The sequence below is a fragment of the Aspergillus saccharolyticus genome, assembly GCF_003184585.1.
Source record: "Aspergillus saccharolyticus JOP 1030-1 unplaced genomic scaffold BP01scaffold_4, whole genome shotgun sequence".
NCBI lineage: Eukaryota > Fungi > Ascomycota > Eurotiomycetes > Eurotiales > Aspergillaceae > Aspergillus > Aspergillus saccharolyticus.
Window position 1 is genome coordinate 846545 of NW_020290614.1, and position 18424 is coordinate 864968.

At 52.7% G+C, this 18424-nt stretch overlaps 7 protein-coding genes across 7 annotated transcripts; 4 read left to right on the top strand and 3 right to left on the bottom strand.

Annotated features, from left to right (window-relative positions):
- The first annotated feature begins 3786 nt into the window (after positions 1-3786).
- Positions 3787-4713, top strand: BP01DRAFT_151863 (uncharacterized protein). Its single transcript, XM_025570636.1, has one exon. It carries the CDS (start codon positions 3936-3938, stop codon positions 4524-4526), a length of 591 nt encoding a protein of 196 aa, XP_025434576.1. The 5' UTR covers positions 3787-3935; the 3' UTR covers positions 4527-4713.
- Positions 4714-7124: 2411 nt separating this feature from the next.
- Positions 7125-7851, bottom strand: BP01DRAFT_151873 (uncharacterized protein). The gene is made up of 2 exons (XM_025570638.1): positions 7278-7851; positions 7125-7211 (listed from the first exon to the last, which is right to left on the bottom strand). The coding sequence occupies exon 1, from the start codon at positions 7750-7752 to the stop codon at positions 7363-7365; it is 390 nt and encodes a 129-aa protein (XP_025434577.1). The 5' UTR covers positions 7753-7851; the 3' UTR covers positions 7125-7211; positions 7278-7362.
- On the bottom strand, positions 7852-8611 carry BP01DRAFT_151867 (uncharacterized protein). The gene is made up of 2 exons (XM_025570637.1): positions 8478-8611; positions 7852-8429 (listed from the first exon to the last, which is right to left on the bottom strand). The coding sequence occupies exon 2, from the start codon at positions 8405-8407 to the stop codon at positions 7952-7954; it is 456 nt and encodes a 151-aa protein (XP_025434578.1). The 5' UTR covers positions 8408-8429; positions 8478-8611; the 3' UTR covers positions 7852-7951.
- Positions 8612-10143: 1532 nt separating this feature from the next.
- Positions 10144-11259, top strand: efm7 (putative nicotinamide N-methyltransferase Nnt1). The gene is made up of 3 exons (XM_025574261.1): positions 10144-10373; positions 10436-11002; positions 11053-11259. The coding sequence occupies exons 1-3, from the start codon at positions 10224-10226 to the stop codon at positions 11116-11118; spliced, it is 783 nt and encodes a 260-aa protein (XP_025434579.1). The 5' UTR covers positions 10144-10223; the 3' UTR covers positions 11119-11259.
- A 154-nt stretch (positions 11260-11413) lies between these two features.
- On the top strand, positions 11414-12928 carry BP01DRAFT_334142 (putative RNA polymerase II Elongator complex associated protein Kti12; the record flags this gene model as incomplete). Its single annotated transcript, XM_025573148.1, has 3 exons — positions 11414-11463; positions 11520-11864; positions 11921-12928. The coding sequence occupies exons 1-3, from the start codon at positions 11458-11460 to the stop codon at positions 12926-12928; spliced, it is 1359 nt and encodes a 452-aa protein (XP_025434580.1). The 5' UTR covers positions 11414-11457.
- A 124-nt stretch (positions 12929-13052) lies between these two features.
- Positions 13053-15369, bottom strand: BP01DRAFT_353743 (caspase family protein). The gene is made up of 8 exons (XM_025574262.1): positions 14995-15369; positions 14636-14934; positions 14216-14578; positions 14090-14134; positions 13960-14035; positions 13587-13904; positions 13277-13446; positions 13053-13193 (listed from the first exon to the last, which is right to left on the bottom strand). The coding sequence occupies exons 1-8, from the start codon at positions 15096-15098 to the stop codon at positions 13168-13170; spliced, it is 1401 nt and encodes a 466-aa protein (XP_025434581.1). The 5' UTR covers positions 15099-15369; the 3' UTR covers positions 13053-13167.
- Positions 15370-16595: 1226 nt separating this feature from the next.
- BP01DRAFT_334148 (FAD/NAD(P)-binding domain-containing protein) lies at positions 16596-18253 on the top strand (the record flags this gene model as incomplete). Its single annotated transcript, XM_025573149.1, has 3 exons — positions 16596-17118; positions 17266-17662; positions 17803-18253. The coding sequence occupies 3 exons, from the start codon at positions 16596-16598 to the stop codon at positions 18251-18253; spliced, it is 1371 nt and encodes a 456-aa protein (XP_025434582.1).
- Positions 18254-18424: the final 171 nt, after the last annotated feature.

The following is an 18424-nucleotide window of genomic DNA, read 5'->3' on the forward strand; positions in this document are numbered from 1 at the left end:
ATTTAGCTAAAATTTGACTCAGCTCCAGCTCTCGAGTAACTATATTCCAGAGTAAGTTAGTACAGTTGATTGAACGCCACCAACAGATTAGTCCACAGCCTTCTTCCTTCGGCTGGTGTAGCCGACATTCCTGGCGGAGAGCACGCCCTGTGGATTTTCTAGAAGGCGTTTCGAACGATTGTTACTGCTGTACCTCTAATTAGTGTTAGTTAGCTGGCTAGTAGCTTGAGTGTGTGACCCTGTGAGGTGATTGAGTGACATGAGTACTAGTTGTACATATTTCCTGCTGCTTTGAAGTATACATTGTATGTATACCACTGTAAATGAGCAAATCATAACAGGAGTCCGTACTTACCTCCCCCTGTTTCAGATCTTGATGGGTGAAAAGATTTTCAATGATGGGTTCCGCTGGGGCGCGGGTATACTATAACATTATAATAACTAACTAGTCAGAGGGGCGGGTCTTAAATCCTTGGGGCTTGGGGGCTTGGCTGTGCTGTGCTGTACTTGGAGGCTATACGGTATCTCGGGATCCGAAGTTAAGACAATAGGTTGAGCGATTGGCATGAAGCTGCGGGGCTCGGCGACATTAGTTTCAATCAGATGTTCTGCCTCCATCCATAGGATTCGCAAATTCTCGTATTGACAAAGCTTCCATTGCGTGATTTCGTCCAGCATTCAGTACTGTAGCTGTTCATGGTTGATTCTGGTTAATTGAGCCCTGTCGTTGACAGGTCGCCCAATCCGTGGTAGCAGGTGCCTAACACGAAGCTTCAGGTTTTCGTGGGATAAGCAGTTCGAGGACGATATCTTGATGGTAGGAAAAGAAGTAGAGGATGGGTTGTCGTCGCTTTGAATGTCTCTTCTTCATTTTTGCATCCTGCGCCGCGATCCCGCTGGCAGCCGGAATGCTGTCCCGTAGCCTGTTTCGACGCCTGTTTCGACGCCGGTCTCTCTTCCATCTATAGACTAACCAAGCGACACTTCGTATGTGCTATGAGCGTGATTTTCGACTCCCTGTCTTTTCTGTTGGGAAACCCTTCCTCTAATGGCGGTGACTACACAAAGTACAGCATCACATTCATTTAGTAGTATGTCTCAACAACAACATTTTTGTCGAAGACCAAGTAAGTATACGTCAGCAGATAGAAAAGACGTGTCTCGCACAGGCCTGAATGCATGAGTACTCCGTCCAACACTTCCTCACACGTAGATCCGATGTCCCCTGCGCCGTGCGGGACGGATTATCTGCACGCGCGAGTGTCTGCGCTCGTCATGATCTACGATAGTGGGTCTGGCTGATGCAGCTCTCGCAGAATAAAGCATTGCGACGCCGGACTAAGCCTCCGACCACACCGTCCATGCTGCTTGTGACTGGCACATATGGAGATACCATCCAACCGTGGTGCCGTGGAGCAGCAGACGTCAGCATCTAGTCGGTCAAGACCTGACATTCCACTTCCTCGCATGAGGCTGTACTCCCTATTTACATCGCCTCAGTAACGATCCTGCAGGTTCAGCGCAGGCTGTGTTTAGGTTACGCCATCCACCTAGAGACCACAAGGTACGATCCACCGATCCAAATATGGCACACACGCACGACGAAGTCCGCGATCTTGATTCGACCAGCTTAGACGGCTCTGGACTAGCGGCGAGGCTCTACTCGACGTTTGTGCACCCGGATCAGACATGAGAGCTAGATACCAGTCGGCTACGATAACCATGCTCGAAGCGCTCTCGCTCCAGCGTTTCTAGAACATATGATGAAAATGTACGGAGTACAGTACGCGATAGCCACGCTCGTGGCTTGAGATTTGCTGCGTAATCACCAGGAATATCACCAACCCGGCAACCAAATCCATGGGACGCAGGCGTTGCACACTCAGGTCCAAATCCGATCACCGACCAATTACATCCCTATCCAAGAAGCCTCAGAACTTGCCACCATGGCATAGTACGCAGTCAGCACCCCTCGCATGGACGGACATACCAATATGACATGCAAATCGGCAACGCGTCATTCGTCGGTCGACCCATGGTCTCTTCGGCGGTCGGATGAAGGACGCAGATGGAAAAGGCTTGACTTTGTCACTGGAATGTGAAGACACCCACTGTGATGGATGCACAGTGATGCACTGTTTGTAATCCAGTCTCCGCAGTTGCAGGCGTTTCCTTTTCTGTACCAGTGTACGCCGTCGTTTACAGTACGGCGTATGCTTCTGCCTAAATCCGAGGGGCCCGGATCAAGAGAGAAAAAAATCATCCAAGCGCGAGTCTGAGCTTCCAAATCTACAGAGGGTGCATTTGGTTTCGACGCGGGCCCGGGCTGTCGGGCAAAAAAATTCAGCATGTGGCTGAATCGCGGTGTCCGACTCGTGGATGGAGTACCGGTGAGAGAGAGGGTGTGTGTGAACCGAGACGGTGAGTGTTGTTTATGCCTCACCAAGCGAGCAAAGAGCAAAGACAATCAATGTCCTGTGGACCCATGGACGGTGCTTATTGCTGGGTTTAGCATAACTAAGCCGCACATAGTCCGTTTTCGAAGCTGACAGCTGCCGTGATCGGCGAACCGCAGATGGATGGGGAATTTGGTTTGCAAATTGACTCTTTCAAGCACCTTTCCAGCACGCCATTTTATTGCTCATAATTTCCGAGTTCCGATACGGGCCAGTATGGAGACGCAGGACCCAGAGCAAGCGCTGCAGCCAATGCTAGTGCAATGCATGGCCGATGAGATCATTGCGCTATAACCGATTCGGCCTTAGCGAGTCAAAAATCATGTTTCACCTTGCAGCGGGTGGGCAATGTGGCTGTCTCTGCACCACCCGCTAGTCTTGCCCTTCGGATGCGCGCAGCTTGGCCCATTTGGTAATGAGGAGGTATTCACTATGGAAGAAGTAGAGGTCTGGGGTAAATGAATCAGGGTAAGTTGTGAGGGGTTTCCAGGGAGGGAATTTTAAGGTCCTGTCTATGGCGTACTCCGTACTGTGTATAGTACCGTAGTCAGTATGGGCTCCCCCATCAATGAACTCACCCACAACAAACATTCCCCCCCTGTGACACCACATCCATCACTGTGTGTCCAGCGAAGTATCAGACGACACAATTGTCCATGCATGTTTCAGTCAGAGTCGCTAACCATAGAACTGTGTCTGACATTTACCACCAATAGCCGCGTCATCTGAGCCAGTGATGGCGGTTGGAGGCACCCCAATCGGCTTGCTTCCTACCCACGGCAAACGGCGCAGTTGGGCGGCTGCTAGACAGATCTTGATAGGGCGTGATCCGTGATTGATAATTGATGCAGTCAAACTATTCTCAATTCTCAATGCAATTCACTGAAATCCCTGCACTGCACCTGGTCGCTGGTACCGATCAATTACCCGGGAAAATACAATACCACTGGCAGTTATTCCCAAGTCGAACAACGGGGATCCATCGCCATCCGTCTGGAGCCAGTGAAGCTGTGAATCCTCTGGATGGCCCCCCCACTTTTCTCCTTTTAGTCTCTTCTCGTCCTTTCTTTTGCTATAATTATAATCCCAGACACTTGAGTACAGACGAACCATCTGACTCGTTTGGAACTTGGTCTCATCCGCTCGTTTTCGTTGCTGCCCCTACCGACCTGGACTACTGACTTCCCTACCGACCTGCCGACTTCTTTTCTCTTCCTTCAATATACCACCACCTCCCCCTCCCCCCTGCTGCTACTATTCCCCATCTATCGTCTCATTTATTATCTATTGTCGCTAGTCTATTATCGCTTCTCAGCCTCTCTCGTCATATCCTTGTAACACCTTTCTTTTCTTCCGTCCCCTAAGAATATCTCATCCTTTCGTTTCTTTCTTCTCTCCTCCACCCACCACACCATACCTAACACACACACACATACGCGCGCGCACACACATACAACACACACATCCACAAACAGAAGGATGTTGACCTCCGCCTCCACCGACTCGTCTCGTTCCTCCTACTCCGGAAGTCCCGTCTCCCAACAATCTCGGCATCACCAGGTCTGGTTTCCGCCCGCCCCTCGTCGCCGGCCAGAGCACTACAAAATCCCCCGCTACTATTCCACCCCCGTGAAGGAAGATTGTCCCGAGTCGACTCCGCTGCAGATGTACGGCCTGGAACAGCGCGCCCCGTCGATTTGTGAGAAGCCCAAGCTTTTGCATCGCTTCTCTCACGCCCTCGATGACATTGTGGAAGACATCTCCCTCCAGAGCACTAGCGAGAAGGTGCTGGCACGACGACGCCAATCGTTCTTTGGCATTGACGAGGTGGCGGTGATGTCCAGCACCTCCATCACCACCCCGACAATGGACTACTACACGGTCCCGGCACTTCCGCAGCCTCCGAAATCTCGACCCATGTCGATTCTCTCAACAGAAGCCTGGACCCCGCCAGTCCGCAAACTCAGCCGGCGCCTGAGTATCAGCTTCTCGCGCAAGAAGAAGTTCAGACCGGGTCAGGTGGGCAGCATCTCGCAGCCGAATCTGATCGGTGCTTCGACGCAGATTTGAGGCTATGCCATGCCGACTGCTGCTTGCATCATGCCATTCCGCCGTCACATTGCATCAGATGACCTCGAATCCGAATACATTCTCGTCCCACGTGATGCGCGTTGAGCCAACACGCCAATTCGAAATCTACCCAACACCCGCACAGACACCCACCAATACAATTACGAAACCCGAAAGTGCATATTCCCCTCGGAGTTCAGTGAGCCAAGGCGGCCGTCATTCGATCCTTATACCTTTTTTTTTCCTCGTCTGGAGATCCCATTGCTAAACCATCATATCTGGTTAAAAGTCGTTCCTTTCTATTCTTGAATCACCCCTTCCTCTCTGATCTGATCTGGTTGGTTTCAATCCTTTAATCCGGGGTCTTTTTTATTTCAATCATTTGCATTAGCTCGGTGTTTGGTGTTGATCATTTCTCGGTCCGTACTTTTCTTTTTTTCTGTCTGTTTCCCCCTGGTGGCTTTGCTTTTTCTGGCTCTCGACCATCTATCACATGAGTTGTCTCGATTGCGCAGGAACAAACAGACCAAGACCAGACAACGCATACACGGGGTTATTTTTATACATTGTTTGCTTGCTTGTACAGTACGAGGACACATTCTGTTCGGAGTACGCTGCTTTCAGGTCCATTTTTAGAAGATTCGGGTAACTGGCACATATTCTCTATCTAGCTGTTGTACATACATATATTCCTACTACCCACAACCTCGTTTAGAAGTGTGTATACTAGACTCTCAGGCACCGATCCTTACATCTTTCCTGCCCTTGCGTTATGCATTAGTTCTCCGGCCCCGGTGTTCCTGCCCGCCCGGCCCGATCCTATTATCGATTGGTCTGGAAAGAAAAGAACGCTACGTAGTGGTTGAATAAGGTACTAGTAGAGTAACTTCACCCCGCAAGAAAGAAAAAAATAAACACCGGCCATCACCTCACCCCCCAGCCAGGAATTGATGATATCATTAGACTTAGTTACGTAGTTGAGCAGCGTAGCGAAAGTAGGATCAGCACAGCACAGCCAAGCCAAGCCTGCTTAATGAGGAATTGATCGCACGGGCCCACCGCCGGACCACACGTAATGGACTCCAACTTGTCCCCGGTACTCTACGGAACATGTGCAGGGTAAGGTAGATAAGCGCATGGTCAATACGCAGGTTAACTACGTAGGTATGTAGGTTTGTGGGTATGTAGGTGATGGGCGGGTGAGTTTTGTGTCTGTTTGGTCGGATGGGGTACGTACAGTAACTACTGTAGTATCAAAAATCCTGGAAGTTGCTCCTTGCGCCGGAGCCTGGATGGTAGTCGGGGAAGTTGGGAAAGATTAGCGGATCTGTTTGGTATGGGATTGGAAGTTTTGGTTGCTCGTCTTGTCTAATAGGTTATACTAGGGTTTGCTTAAATGCGGGGGAAGAAGGGGGTGTGGAGAAGGGGTAGGAGCTAAGGTAGTTAGTGAGTTGGTTAGCCCGGTTGGCATAATACTAATAGTACCTAGTAGTTAATTGTCACTAACAGTAGACCCTTGGCAGTGTGTGTGTGTGTGTGTGTGGTATACGGAAGATGTACTTTATCGTGTTTCCACATGGTTGGATTATTTCCATCTTACCTTGGGTGCGAATAGAGCACCGGTTGGGTCCATGGTTACTCGTTTTGCATCTTTGTTTATTAGTCAATAACGAAAGGGCTTCGAACGGGTCTGCGCCCTGGCTTAAGGGCGGGATTATCTTCTCCCAGGAGATACAAGAGGGCTACAGCTACGGTAGTGGGTGCTGTATGTAGTAGCTGTGTCACTGCACAATGGACTAGCGAAGTAGGTATTCACCAGATTGTCATTCGGACGAATAATGGTGGTCGCTTGGTTCGGTTGGGCATGTGTAGTAGCATAGTCTCACGAGTATAGTACCTTATCAAATAGACCATTTTGATTCTGTACGACTTAATTTACATCTAGATCTGATCGCGGAGAGGTACGACGTGCTGATATTGTACCGAGTAGGTTGTAGGCATGTACCACATATATGAATTCTCGTGTATCATCTATGCTACCAAGCGAGAATTTTTCCAGCGTACGACGCGAATAACGGCCCAATATACCTAACGTCTCCTTTAAATAATGAAATCAGGAAAAAAAAGGGATGAACTGACACCGCTATCCATCATCCACACGCACGGTGATTACCATTAATGAGCGCTAGCATTCGTAAGTATAAAGGATTCCTAGAAGTGAAACGCAAAAAGAAAAGACGTTGATGTTTCCAGAACATAAGAGTAGCATTTCCGAAGCAGATGACAAGAAGAGGAAATTGAGAGTGGTTAGGAAGGTTGAGAGTAGGTAGGCTTCGCACGGTATGTTTTGTCAGGTTGCGGGAACAATTCTTTGTTGTTATTATTGATGAGGTCGAGTCAAATCTGTGCAGAGGGTGAGAATGCATGCACTTGTCCGTCCGTTATCGTGATTTTGTCTCGGTATGGTTGTCTCTGGCGTTTTCATTTCAGATCTCAAGACTTTTTCTTGCGTTCTATTGAGCTGTATCGCATCGCATCGCATCGCATCGCATCCCGCCCCCAAAATTTAGATCCTATTGCATGGTCCGGTGTAAGGGAGGCCGGCGAGTCGGGAGTTCCAGCCCCAAGCTCCCAGACTCTTTCTTTCGTGCTTTCTTTCTTTATATGTGCCGTTCCAATACAACACTCCAAGTCATCGTCAGCTCGTCCCAATCCGATTCTAAAGCGAGTCCTCTTTTCTAGAGACGATACCCAATCTTCAGGCGTACGCGTATATGCAAATCCCCCAATATTCTTCTCCTCCTCCACTTCATGCGCCTTCTTTGATGAGATGAGTCTATAGAGTCACACTCTCCAGGTCGCGCATTATGACCGACATCTGCGCCCGCTTGGCGGCCTCAGCGACCAGGCTGAAATCGCGCAGGAACGGGGCGGTCGCGGTAGGGCCGCCGGGGCCGGTGATCTGGTGGGGGTAGTTGTCTGTTGTTTGGTGGCTGGGGAGATTAGTGGCTGATGAGAAGGGGCCTGACTGATGCTGGTAGTCGGCTGCGTGCTGGAAATGGGAATTGGTAGATGGGTTGGTGGCTGTGGTGGTGGCTGTGACGGCCATGGCGGCGGCGGCGGCGGCGGCTAGATTGAGGGGGTTGGAGTCGGGGTTGGAGTTGGTCGCGCTGCTGGCCGGGGAGGTGGTGGTGAGGGTTTGGGTCGGGGGGTTGATAGTTGCCATTTTATATGATGGTCTGGTGGTGATAAGTTGGATGGAAGACAAGTAATAGTTGTGGTAGTGTGATGATAAGTGGAAGGTGAGTGTAAAGTGAATGATGGTTGGATATGAGTTGAGATTAGGCACAATTGACGATCAAGTCGGAAGAGAAAATGGCTATCTATCAAGTAACAAAGAGGATTGTACACTGCAGGGCTTTCTTTCACCCTATCTCTGCGCTATTCCACGGCAAGCAGTATGGACTGATCCGGTGGAGTCCGGGTTGGAGAGATGAAACTGCCTCTCGGCCTTGAAGAGAAGGAGAGGGGGAATGGCGTGATGGCGAGGAAGAAGAGAGATCAGTTAAATATAAGACAGAAAGAAGAAAAAAAAAAGTCCAACACGTGGGGCGCTTCACCGGATAGACCGCGGTATGACGTCCGGCAATCTCCTCCAGACTGATACTGATAAGCTGTTCTGCGACTCTTGGACGACTGAATGATGAAACCGAACCAGCTTTTATGGGAGATGGTAGGATCCCTCTGTACTTTGGCACAGCAAGCCTGGGTAGGGTTTGATCTCTGGAAAGTCCAGATGGACCCCAGACAAAAGAGGCATACGTACTTTTGACGCAAGGTACCTCGTCGGACTGCAAGGCCTGCCGTCCCCCTTGGAACATTCGATGATCAGTCAAAGAACTACTACTAGTGTATAAGTGAACTGTTTGGCTGCAAATCCCGTTTGCTTACCTAATAGGGGTGCCGCCGCTTTTGACTATGAGGGCAGCATGTGAATAATCTGTGTGCGCTCTGGGATGCTCACAGATTACTCACGGAGCATGCACCTGGGGACTCCGATTGCTTCTATAATGACCATCTCTCGTCTGCACCCACAAGGGCCCCAATGCATGCATTAGCTTGAACATCGGCCCGCTCAAACGACTGGTAAGTAAGCTATGCCAAACCGCTTCTCATCACGTGACATGCCGACCTTTGTCTGGACATAAATACCAGCAATTGTCTCAGGTCGAGAACTAGTTTTCAGCCCTCTTGGATACAAATTTCTCTGGATATCTTATTGACAAGTTTGTTATAACTTATAGAGTCGCGCCCGAGGATTTCTGGTGGTATCACTTCGTGATTGAGCTTGGTGGAAAGTCTTTCATATTGGAATTGAGTAGTGAAAGGGCATTGACTTCCTTGACCAGTGCCTCTTATTACTGGTAATATTTCACTCATTTTAAAATTTTCACCCAAACTACATTAGTGAGGCTGTGCTCTGAAACAATCATACCCTCGTGCTCAGGAGCTGCTCGGATTACCATTGTCCATGCTGTTCAAGCCTCTAGGCCCAAGCACCTTTTCCACGCCTACGCTGGAGCCCTGGAGCTATCTTTGGCGTTAGTCGCCTTTCCTCGGGGGGCCGAGTACTAAGTGGGGTGGCTTTTAACATTAACTACTACTAGGTAGTGATGGTTTCCAGCTAATAGGTTATCAAGCTATTAGTCCAGTAAATCAATTACCTTTCTGAGGAACCTTTACTCCGTTGATTTGGTTTATACGTGAAAGGTGTGGGGAAATGTTTCTAGGTCTACTACTTGGTACAGTCAATAATGTTGATGATTATTCATACGCTGGCCCTTCGCCTTAGGTTATATACAGGGTAGAGTGGCTAACAGCAAGGTTAGGTTGGATTAATTAGAATTTTCATACCTAACCACCAGGTTATAGTTAGGTTAAGAAAATTTTATTACTTAGTAACAATAGTATAGGAAACCATGTATCATGGATGTTCTTTCTAACTTGCCGCTAAATATGTACAGTCAAAGGTATACAGTGTAGAGGGGAACAATAGTATACAACTGTATGCTGTGATTCGCTGAATCAACCAGTGTAGCGTAGCGGCAAGCAGTTTGTTTTGTTGATACAACCACTGAAGCTCTATATATATCCTATTTAGTTATCCTCCGCTCAGCGGGGATTGGTACTGAATGGAATAGGAGGAGGAGCTGAGCCTATACTATTGACGGACCTGATCTGTGTATCTCCGCCTTCTTTAGAGGTGGAGGCGGTGGAGAAGCCTTTCTTTGGTTCAGGGAGTCAATACACGAAGATAAATGATGTGTAACTGGGTACAAGGGCACTGGGGGCACCTGTGCCCTCGGGTTCCTCTTATCATCAAAGAGTTTGTTGACCCGCTGCGAGATTCTGTACTTCTCATGGAGCCCATTAAGCTTCTGTTTGTTTGCATCGATCTTGATACCCGGTCCGCATCTCCACGCGGGGTTTGGCGGTGGAACGCAGGTACCGTGACTGTATTGAATCGTATGTTGAGTAGTCCTTTATCACGTGACTAGGACATTCCCTCCCCCCCCACCACAGCCCGGCTCCACTCGACACTATCGCGATAGAGAAATTATTCTCCCGGGCGCATATCGATCGCCCGCAATAATGCACCTTGCGTCTCGGTCCATTCCCTGAAAACAGATCCACAACATGGCGGATGAGCTCAATCTCGACGCGGGGGACATGTTCCAGGATCCGGAGGGCTTCTACGAGCCTGAACCGGAGCCCACCTTTGCGGAGCATCACATGCTGTCTGGACAGACGGTGCGCGTCCGCTTGGTGGGCAGCCATCCTCTCTACGTGCGTCCCTCCCTTTTCTTTGCTAGTTGGAAGCACAATGCTTACATTTGGGTGCGATATAGGGCAATCTCCTCTGGAACGCCGGCCGCACCAGTTCTCACTACATCGAACAACACGCCGACACCCTCGTCAAGGGCAAGGATGTCCTGGAGATCGGCGCCGCCGCCGGCGTCCCTAGCATCGTCAGCGCCATCAAGGGCGCCCGCACCGCCGTCATGACCGACTACCCGGACGTGGATCTGGTCCAAAACATGCGCCACAATGCCGAATTGTCCGCCTCACTCATCGGGAGTGATTCCGCGCTGCATGTGGAAGGGTACAAATGGGGGGCGTCCGTCGAGCCGCTGCTGGCGTATCTGCCGGAGGGCGCAAGGGCCCAGGGCTTTGATCTGCTCATCATGGCTGATGTGGTGTACAGCCACCGCGAGCATCCGAATCTGATCAAGACGATGCGCGAGACGCTTAAGCGCTCCCCGGAGGCGGTCGCCCTCGTCATCTTCACCCCGTACCAGCCGTGGCTGTTGCCCAAGACGGAGAAGTTCTTCCCGCTGGCCGAGGAGAATGGGTTCCGGGTGATGAAGATCTTCGAGAAGGTGATGGATGATGTCTTGTTTGAAAATGATCCGGGGGTAAGCTCGTCTTTTCGGGGATTTGGGGGAGTAGATGCTAACCGGAATAGGATGAGCGGTTGAGAAAGACGGTGTTTGGATATGAGATCCGGTGGGCGGCGGAGGAATTGAATTAGACGGCTCACATGTGAAATGTGCTGCATGATGAAGGAGACGAATTGAGTTGCATGATGGTGTGAAAGGCGGGTACATACAAAAGTTTTGCATAGACGGTATACCAGGTCCAACGGACCATATGCCTTTTAGATGGAGAATACAACTATCTATACAATTTTCATTCCCCAATGTAATCCATATCCAAGACCATGAGTCAATTGACTGGCAAAGTTGAGCCTTGGAGCGAGACAAGTCACATGTACCCCACCCGCGCCGGCCCCGCGCAAAAAAATCCCCAACTTGCATGCACAACCCGCAACAATCGCATCGCAACTGTTCTCCCCCCGCCAAACCTCACCATGCCTGTAAGACATTTTCAATTGTACTCCTGGCTCTGTATACTAATAGTCCAATTCTAAAGCTTATAGTCTTAACCGGCTACCCCTGCTCGGGCCTCACCCATCGCGCCAACCAACTCGCCGCGCAACTCGAAGAAACCCAGAACGAGCTGTACGCCTCCGGAGTCTTCCCTGAGAGCAAACCACGCTTCAAGGTGCATGTCGTCCCTACGCACGACCCGTCGCACCCGCGGACGGTGTACGATCAGGCCCGCACGGAGAAGGAGTCGCGCGGGGTGGCGTACGCGCGGGCCAAGCGCGCGCTGGGCAAGGACAGCTTTGTGATTCTGGATGGGATGAACTACATCAAGGGGTATCGATATCAGCTGTGGTGTGAGGCGAAGGCGTTGAAGACGTCGAGCTGTGTTGTATGCCTCCCTCCCTCCGACCTTCTTATGGTTTGTCTGATCACGAATCGGGATAGGTACACGTCGGCACGCCGATTGACCAGTGCGTCGCAAATAATGAAGCGCGAATCCGGCGAGATGCTCAACGGGCTACTGAGGGTGCCGCTGAGGAACGTGCCGCCGAGATCATCGCCGAGCCTACGAAGGAGACCACTACCGAGAAATCCCCCGAGACCACCCCCGAGACCACCCCCGAGACCACCACCGAACCAACAACGACAACCGACACAGAAGACCCCTACCCGCCAGCCCTCCTCAACAACCTCATCTTCCGTTACGAAGAACCCAGCATCCACAGCCGCTGGGACAAGCCCCTCTTCACGGTACCCTGGTCCGACCCCGCGCCTCCGATCGCCGACATTTGGACGGCCCTCACCGGCCTCCCCCACCCATCCGCGCAGACGCAACAAGACCAAACCCTCGACTTAGCCACCACCTCCCTCAACAACACCCACCTCACCTCCCCTTCCCCCTCCTCCTCCTCCGCCGCCAGCATCGCCCCCTCCACCTTCACCTCCGGGACGGCCGCCGGCGGAAGACATCCACTCGGCCGCCCCAGAATCCGACCGCACCAAGCCACCGCCCTCCCCGCCACGACCTCCCCTTCCGCATTGTATAGCATCGAGAAAACCACCTCGGGGATTGTTGCCGCCATTCGGGAGTTCACCCTCAAGTACCCGACCGCCGATGAAGCACTGGCTGCTTCTACCAAGAATGATCAACACGGGGAAGCTACGGGGATCACGATCCCCGTCCCGGACTCTTCGACGCCATTGTTCGTGCCCGCGCACGTTGCCCGGTCCGGCGGGTCGACGGAGGAGCTGGCGGCGGCCGGGGGCGTGCTGGCGCTGCCGCGGCTGCAGCGGTGGCGGCGGCAGTGGATCACGCTGAACCGGGCGTACGTGGCGGGGCCGCATGCGAGTGCGCGGGGGGGTGGGTTGAAGCCGGAGGAGATCCCGGATGCGTTTGTCCGGTTTCTGAATGCGGAGGTGGGTGGGGGGGGAGTCTTAGGGCGGTTGCAATAGCGTGGTTACTTGGGTACTGGTGTTGTCTGGTGCAGTGTCTGGGCATTACATTGAATCTAGATGCAGCTTGCTGTCTTGGTTACGAGCATATGTCAAAACCCAGATACTAAGTAATAAAGATATAGACCGTCCAGGGATATATATAGAATCACCCTAGTAAGAATAACTAAGAGCAGTAGTAATGATGGATCAGAAGCGCTAACACCAGGCTGAGATCATGCACCTCACTCCCCCACATCTCACATAACAAAAAGCAAATTGGTATCTAGTACCGTCCCAAGTACAGTAGAACGTTAGCATCACCAATCTTTCTGAATCGAGAACTTTCAGGCACAAGTTTGGACTCACCAAGCGGATGACTACAACTCAACTGCGGCTTCTGCGTATACTTGCCCTCCAGCTCATTCCGGATCGAATTCAGCAGCTGCAGGTAACTCTGGTTCGGGCGCTGCTGGAGCGTCTTAATGAACGCCCAGCTCAGGGCGCCACGCGCTTCGCCGTCTTGGAATGTGTCGGCCCTATTCCACATCACCGGGTAATTAGCAAACCGCCCTACCACTAAGATACACCCTTCACCCCTTCCGAGAACCTGGGGTTAAGAAAAAGGGGGTAAATCCCCCCCCCTCCACCCACGAGAACAAGGAAAGGAAGGACTTACGAAGTCTGCGTATCTTTCGATCCCGAAAACATCACCACATCCGCCGGGGAAGTCTTCGTCTGCATCGTGCGCTGACGGGCGGTGTCGCCGTTGGCCGCCTTCTTGAAGAACCCGATGGCCGTCTGAGCGGCGCTGCTGAGGTCGCCCTTGCCGTAGGACTGGAAGGCGCTGAACAGGTCCTGGGCGGCCTCCTTGGCGAGATTGGGTTCCTTGAGGATGCCCTGCGTGGAGTAGACGTAGGGGAGGTCGAGGGCGGTGCCGGAGTGGCAGGAGTCGAAGATGGCGGTTAGGCGAACGCCAGGTTGGAGGGGGCGGACCCTTTTTTATTTTCTAGGTTAGTGGTGATTTGGTGAGGGGTGGGTAGGGTACGCACATGATAGCGTGCATGTCATCGTCGACGATGTGGCCGGCTGTGCGGTAGTCGAGGGGGTAGATTACGTCGTCGTAGCCTCGCGAGGGGTTAGCTGGGACTGATAATTCTTGAGGGGGAGGGTTGTATGTACCATCTTCTTCATCCCCGTCAAGGTCGGGGGTCCGGCCTCCGTGACCTGCAGTTATTCTAGAGTCAGTCTTTAACAGCTCACTACTGTCTCGCTGAGGAGCATCACCGTCCAGGAGAGAGGGCTTACCCGAAAAATGGATGAATAACGAATCATTCGGCTGCGCATCCTTGACCAACCACTGCATCGCCCGCAGGATATTCGCCTTGTTGGGCAAGCTCATCGGGTTCTTCTGATCGTCCGTCAGGATCACCATGTCCTCGCGGCGGTACCCGTATTTTTGGTTCAGGAAAGTCGACATGTTGGTCACGTCGTTGATACAACCCCGCAGAGCGTTCGGCTGGCCGATGTAGTTGATCCCGATTAGCAGGGCTTTGCGGCGACCCGTGCAGTTCGAATACTGGAAGCGGTAGTTGGAGGGGGCGCCGTTGCCGAATTGTTGGGCTTCTTGCGGGGGCCGCGGGGGGAGGGGACCCCATGATTGGGAGTGGTCTGTGGTTTGTTAGTTTCGATTTTGGGTCCAAGTCCGTGGCAGGCTTTGTGACTTACTGGAGTAGGATCGGATGTGGCCTGGTGAGGAGGATTGGGGTGGTGGAGTCGGTGTGTGAGGATGGCCATAGGGCGAGGGAGCCGGGGATGGGTAGGCGGGATAACTTCCGGAGGAGGTGTGGTGGTGGTGTCGCGATGGAGGAGGACCGGATGGAGGAGGATACTGATGACCGGGTGGAGGGCCTGGAGGGGGCGAGTATTGTCCGGGCGGGGGTCCTGGAGGAGGGGAGTACTGATGACCGGGGGGAGGTCCGGAGGGAGGTCCGGGGGGAGGATAGTACTGCGGACTTGGAGGGTATCTAAACTAAAGTCAGTAATGTGCGTCTCTTGCGGCTTGCTGCTATGAGGGGGCAACCCACTGCTGGTGGTGGTGGTGAGGAGGCGGCGGTCCCCAGCTCCCTTGGTGAGGAGGAGGGGGATAGCCGCCGGACCAACCCTGCGAATAACCCGAGTTGTAGTGCATCAAATATTTGGTCTGGATTGTTGGCTAGTGAGGTGATGCGACGGGGTTAGCGAGACAGCGAGACAGCGAGACAGCGAGACAGCGAGGCGATGTGTCGGTGTGTGCGAGCGGATAAGAATATCCGACGAATCTAGGAGGGTCTACTGATAATTGGAAACGTGGCAGCGATTCTAACATCTGCCACAGGCGATGCAATCTAGGCCGACTCTCTAGGAATGACCCCAGAAACAACCCAGGGCAAGGGAACAACTGTCAGGAAAAGAAGCTGACGGGGACGAGGGGGAGGAATGATATTTGTAGCGAAGATGGGCGGATTGTCACAGGGCTGGCTGACGCCGCATCATCCCCGCTCGGTCTCACTCGGCATTGGCTGCCACTGGCCGAGAGTGGGTCGGCACGAGGCGTAGGGCAGAGGCACCATACCGCTGAGTACAGGTAGATGACAATACCCAGCCCCTCATCACTACTGCAGCACCAACACAAAACGTGCAGCCGAACATCCGACCGTACCAGCGATTACGTTTGCCCGGTATGTTTACCATGGATCAAAGCGGCAATCTTCCAGAAACTGGCTGCAGATTTCTTTAGGCACCGACCAATTGACTTTGGCTCGGCCTCGGACTTAAGCGACTCCTGCCGGGTAGGGCGATCAATGATATCCTCTACCACTGTCCGTGACTCGACACTCGCGCCATGCGGGGGAGATTCCGGTTTATGAGTGGCCATGCAGTGTCACGCAAGATAGCCCCAGCATCTTGGATCATTTGGCAGTGGCTTGGAATGTTCTGGGGACAAATCAGCTGCATTGGAACGGATATCGGGAAGCCATGAAGCAGCTGGCTGCGACTGGCTGATGCATTTAGACGAGAAGATTGCATTTTAGACAATCTACCATAGGCAATAGATATTTGAGGGAAAATTCCTGGGACGATAACATCCTCTGCTGTCCGTACCTAGTGCAGTGTGTTTGACATGGCTACCATCTATAGCCGTGGTTGAATACTACGCATGTACTACCACTTCATGGAATGAATAGCTTTGGTCTTGGTCCACCACCAGAGACGATGGATCGCACAATGTCATACTTAGGCGCTATTAAACATATAAGAACGATGATGGCTATTATTGTGACCTGTCATAACTGTACTCAGCCAGTCAATGTCGGCACACAGGCTAAGTCCAGCACTGATTCCCTATCCATCCCAGTCTACTACTATCTTCTCATACTTATCTCTCCCTCAACCCTGATATGTCCCACACCAGTCAACCTGCGATCCAACGCATCAAAACAAGACCTACCCAATATGACATCAGGACACCGCACAATCCCCATCATCAAGAAACTTCACCCTCATCATCACCTTGCATCACCAACACCACCCTCCACGCAAGGGGCCACCACTACCACACAACCTTTAACAACACCTCACCCCCATCCTGTCCCTCATCCCATCCCCCATCCATCCCCCATCCTACCACCACAAAACATTCCTTAAAATGGCCCCTCCCACCACCAAAAAAACTAACCTAAACATCGCCATAATCGGCAGCGGCATCTCCGGCCTCCTCGCCGCGCGCATCCTCCGCGCCCAACACACGGTCACCATCTACGAGCGCACCGCCCATCCCATCGAAACTGGCGCCGCCATCAACATCGGCCCCAACGGCATCGCCATCCTGGACAGCGTGGGCTTCGACCGCCGCCGCGCCCGCGCCATCCCCGTCGCCCGCACGCTCGCCTACAACAAAGCCGGGGAGATGACGGCCGACACAATGATCGACTATCGGGCGGAGTTTGGGGCGGATTGGCTGTTTTTCCATCGGGCGGATCTGCGGGATGAGTTGTTGAGGTTGGCGACGATGGAGGGAGACGTGGATGGGGATGGGGATGGGGTGGCGGCGAGGGTGCGGTGGGGGGCCAGGGTCATGGATGTGCAGGTAGGAGGTGGTGAAGGTGAGGATAGGCAGGCGGAGGTGGTGTTGGAGGGTGGGGAGGTTGTAAAGGCCGATTTGGTTATTGGTAAGTAACAAGTCCAATGGGATGCGTCTGGTACCAGGGTGTGACTTCAATGTTGGGGTGGGTTAGGGCTGGCTGGTAGACAGAGTGACAGAAAGTAGAGAGGTTCAGGGATACATAGATAAATAGGCACATGCTAATATCCAGCAGCAGCAGACGGCATCAAATCGACCCTCCGGCCTCGCATCCTCCCTTCTACCCCGGAGATCTCCCCTATCCCCGCTGGATCCGCCGTCTTCCGGTTCACCCTCACCCGCAGCCAGGCCTACGAGGCGTTGGGCTACATGCCCGAGAACCTGGACCCTGCGCAGCCGGGCTGCATCACGACGGTCTTCGCCTTTGACGACTCCGAGCGGCGCGTCGTGATCTACCCGTGCAGGGACTTCGAGGTTCTCAATTTCGCGGTGATCGTGCCGGATAGCATGCTGTGGGCGTCGACGGCCGCTCAAATTACCACTGCGGGTGATGTGTGGTCCGCCCCAGCTGAGAAGGAGGAGCTGTTGGCGCATTTTGAGGATTTTCCCGAGTGGGTGAGATGCTATTTTCGGTGAGAATTTCCACACACACCTTGCCTACTACGAACATGATATATGTAGTACTGGGGACACTCTATAGTACTACCCACCCCCCAAATGCATGTCGGTAGTATGTACCTCAATCACTTCATGCTAACGCCGGCGACTACAGAGCGGCACCCCCAACCCTTCGGGTCTGGAACCTCCACCGCACTCCGCCGCTCCCCAGCTACATCAACGGCCGTGCCGTGCTCATCGGCGACGCTGCCCACGCCATGACCCCCCACCAGGGGCAGGGCGGAACCCAGGCCATCGAGGACGCAGAGGGGTTCCGGCTGTTTCTAGGGGACTCTGTAACTGCTGAAGCGGTGCCGGGATTGCTGCGGGAGTTTGATCGGGTGCGGCGGCCGCGCGCGACGAAGATCCAGATGAATAATATCGAGGCGAGGGCGAGAAGGTCGGTGCAGGAGATCCATCGGTTTCGCAGGTTCAATTGGACGTATCCTGGGATCGTGGAGAGTGTGAGGCTGTTGGATGGGGAGGAGGACAGGGGGAAGGGCGAGGATGCTGCTGCTGCTGCTGCTGGGGGAGATATGGGTGAGAAGGGCGAGTGTAAACTTTGAGACGATGATGGTTTTACTTCTGTTTGTCGGGGTGGGATATTTGTGAGCCTCTTCGTTCATCTCGGATACTTTTGGTCGGATAATTAATTGTGTCAGCTCTGCTGATGCGTCAGTCGGAAACACATCTCAATGTCTATCGCACTCTCCTCGATCCTGCCCTCAATCACTCTA

Bases quoted from the DNA above. Each gene is read 5' to 3' on its own strand.
- BP01DRAFT_151863 (XM_025570636.1), top strand. From the start codon at position 3,936: ATGTTGACCTCCGCCTCCACCGACTCGTCTCGTTCCTCCTACTCCGGA.
- BP01DRAFT_151873 (XM_025570638.1), bottom strand. From the start codon at position 7,752: ATGGCAACTATCAACCCCCCGACCCAAACCCTCACCACCACCTCCCCG.
- BP01DRAFT_151867 (XM_025570637.1), bottom strand. From the start codon at position 8,407: ATGTTCCAAGGGGGACGGCAGGCCTTGCAGTCCGACGAGGTACCTTGC.
- efm7 (XM_025574261.1), top strand. From the start codon at position 10,224: ATGGCGGATGAGCTCAATCTCGACGCGGGGGACATGTTCCAGGATCCG. The intron at 10,374-10,435 runs GTGCGTCCCTCC...GGTGCGATATAG, and splicing joins TGGGCAGCCATCCTCTCTAC to GGCAATCTCCTCTGGAACGC. The intron at 11,003-11,052 runs GTAAGCTCGTCT...TAACCGGAATAG, and splicing joins TGTTTGAAAATGATCCGGGG to GATGAGCGGTTGAGAAAGAC.
- BP01DRAFT_353743 (XM_025574262.1), bottom strand. From the start codon at position 15,098: ATGCACTACAACTCGGGTTATTCGCAGGGTTGGTCCGGCGGCTATCCC. The intron at 14,935-14,994 runs GTGGGTTGCCCC...ACTTTAGTTTAG, and splicing joins CCTCACCACCACCACCAGCA to ATACCCTCCAAGTCCGCAGT. The intron at 13,905-13,959 runs GTGCGTACCCTA...AAAATAAAAAAG, and splicing joins GATGACATGCACGCTATCAT to GGTCCGCCCCCTCCAACCTG.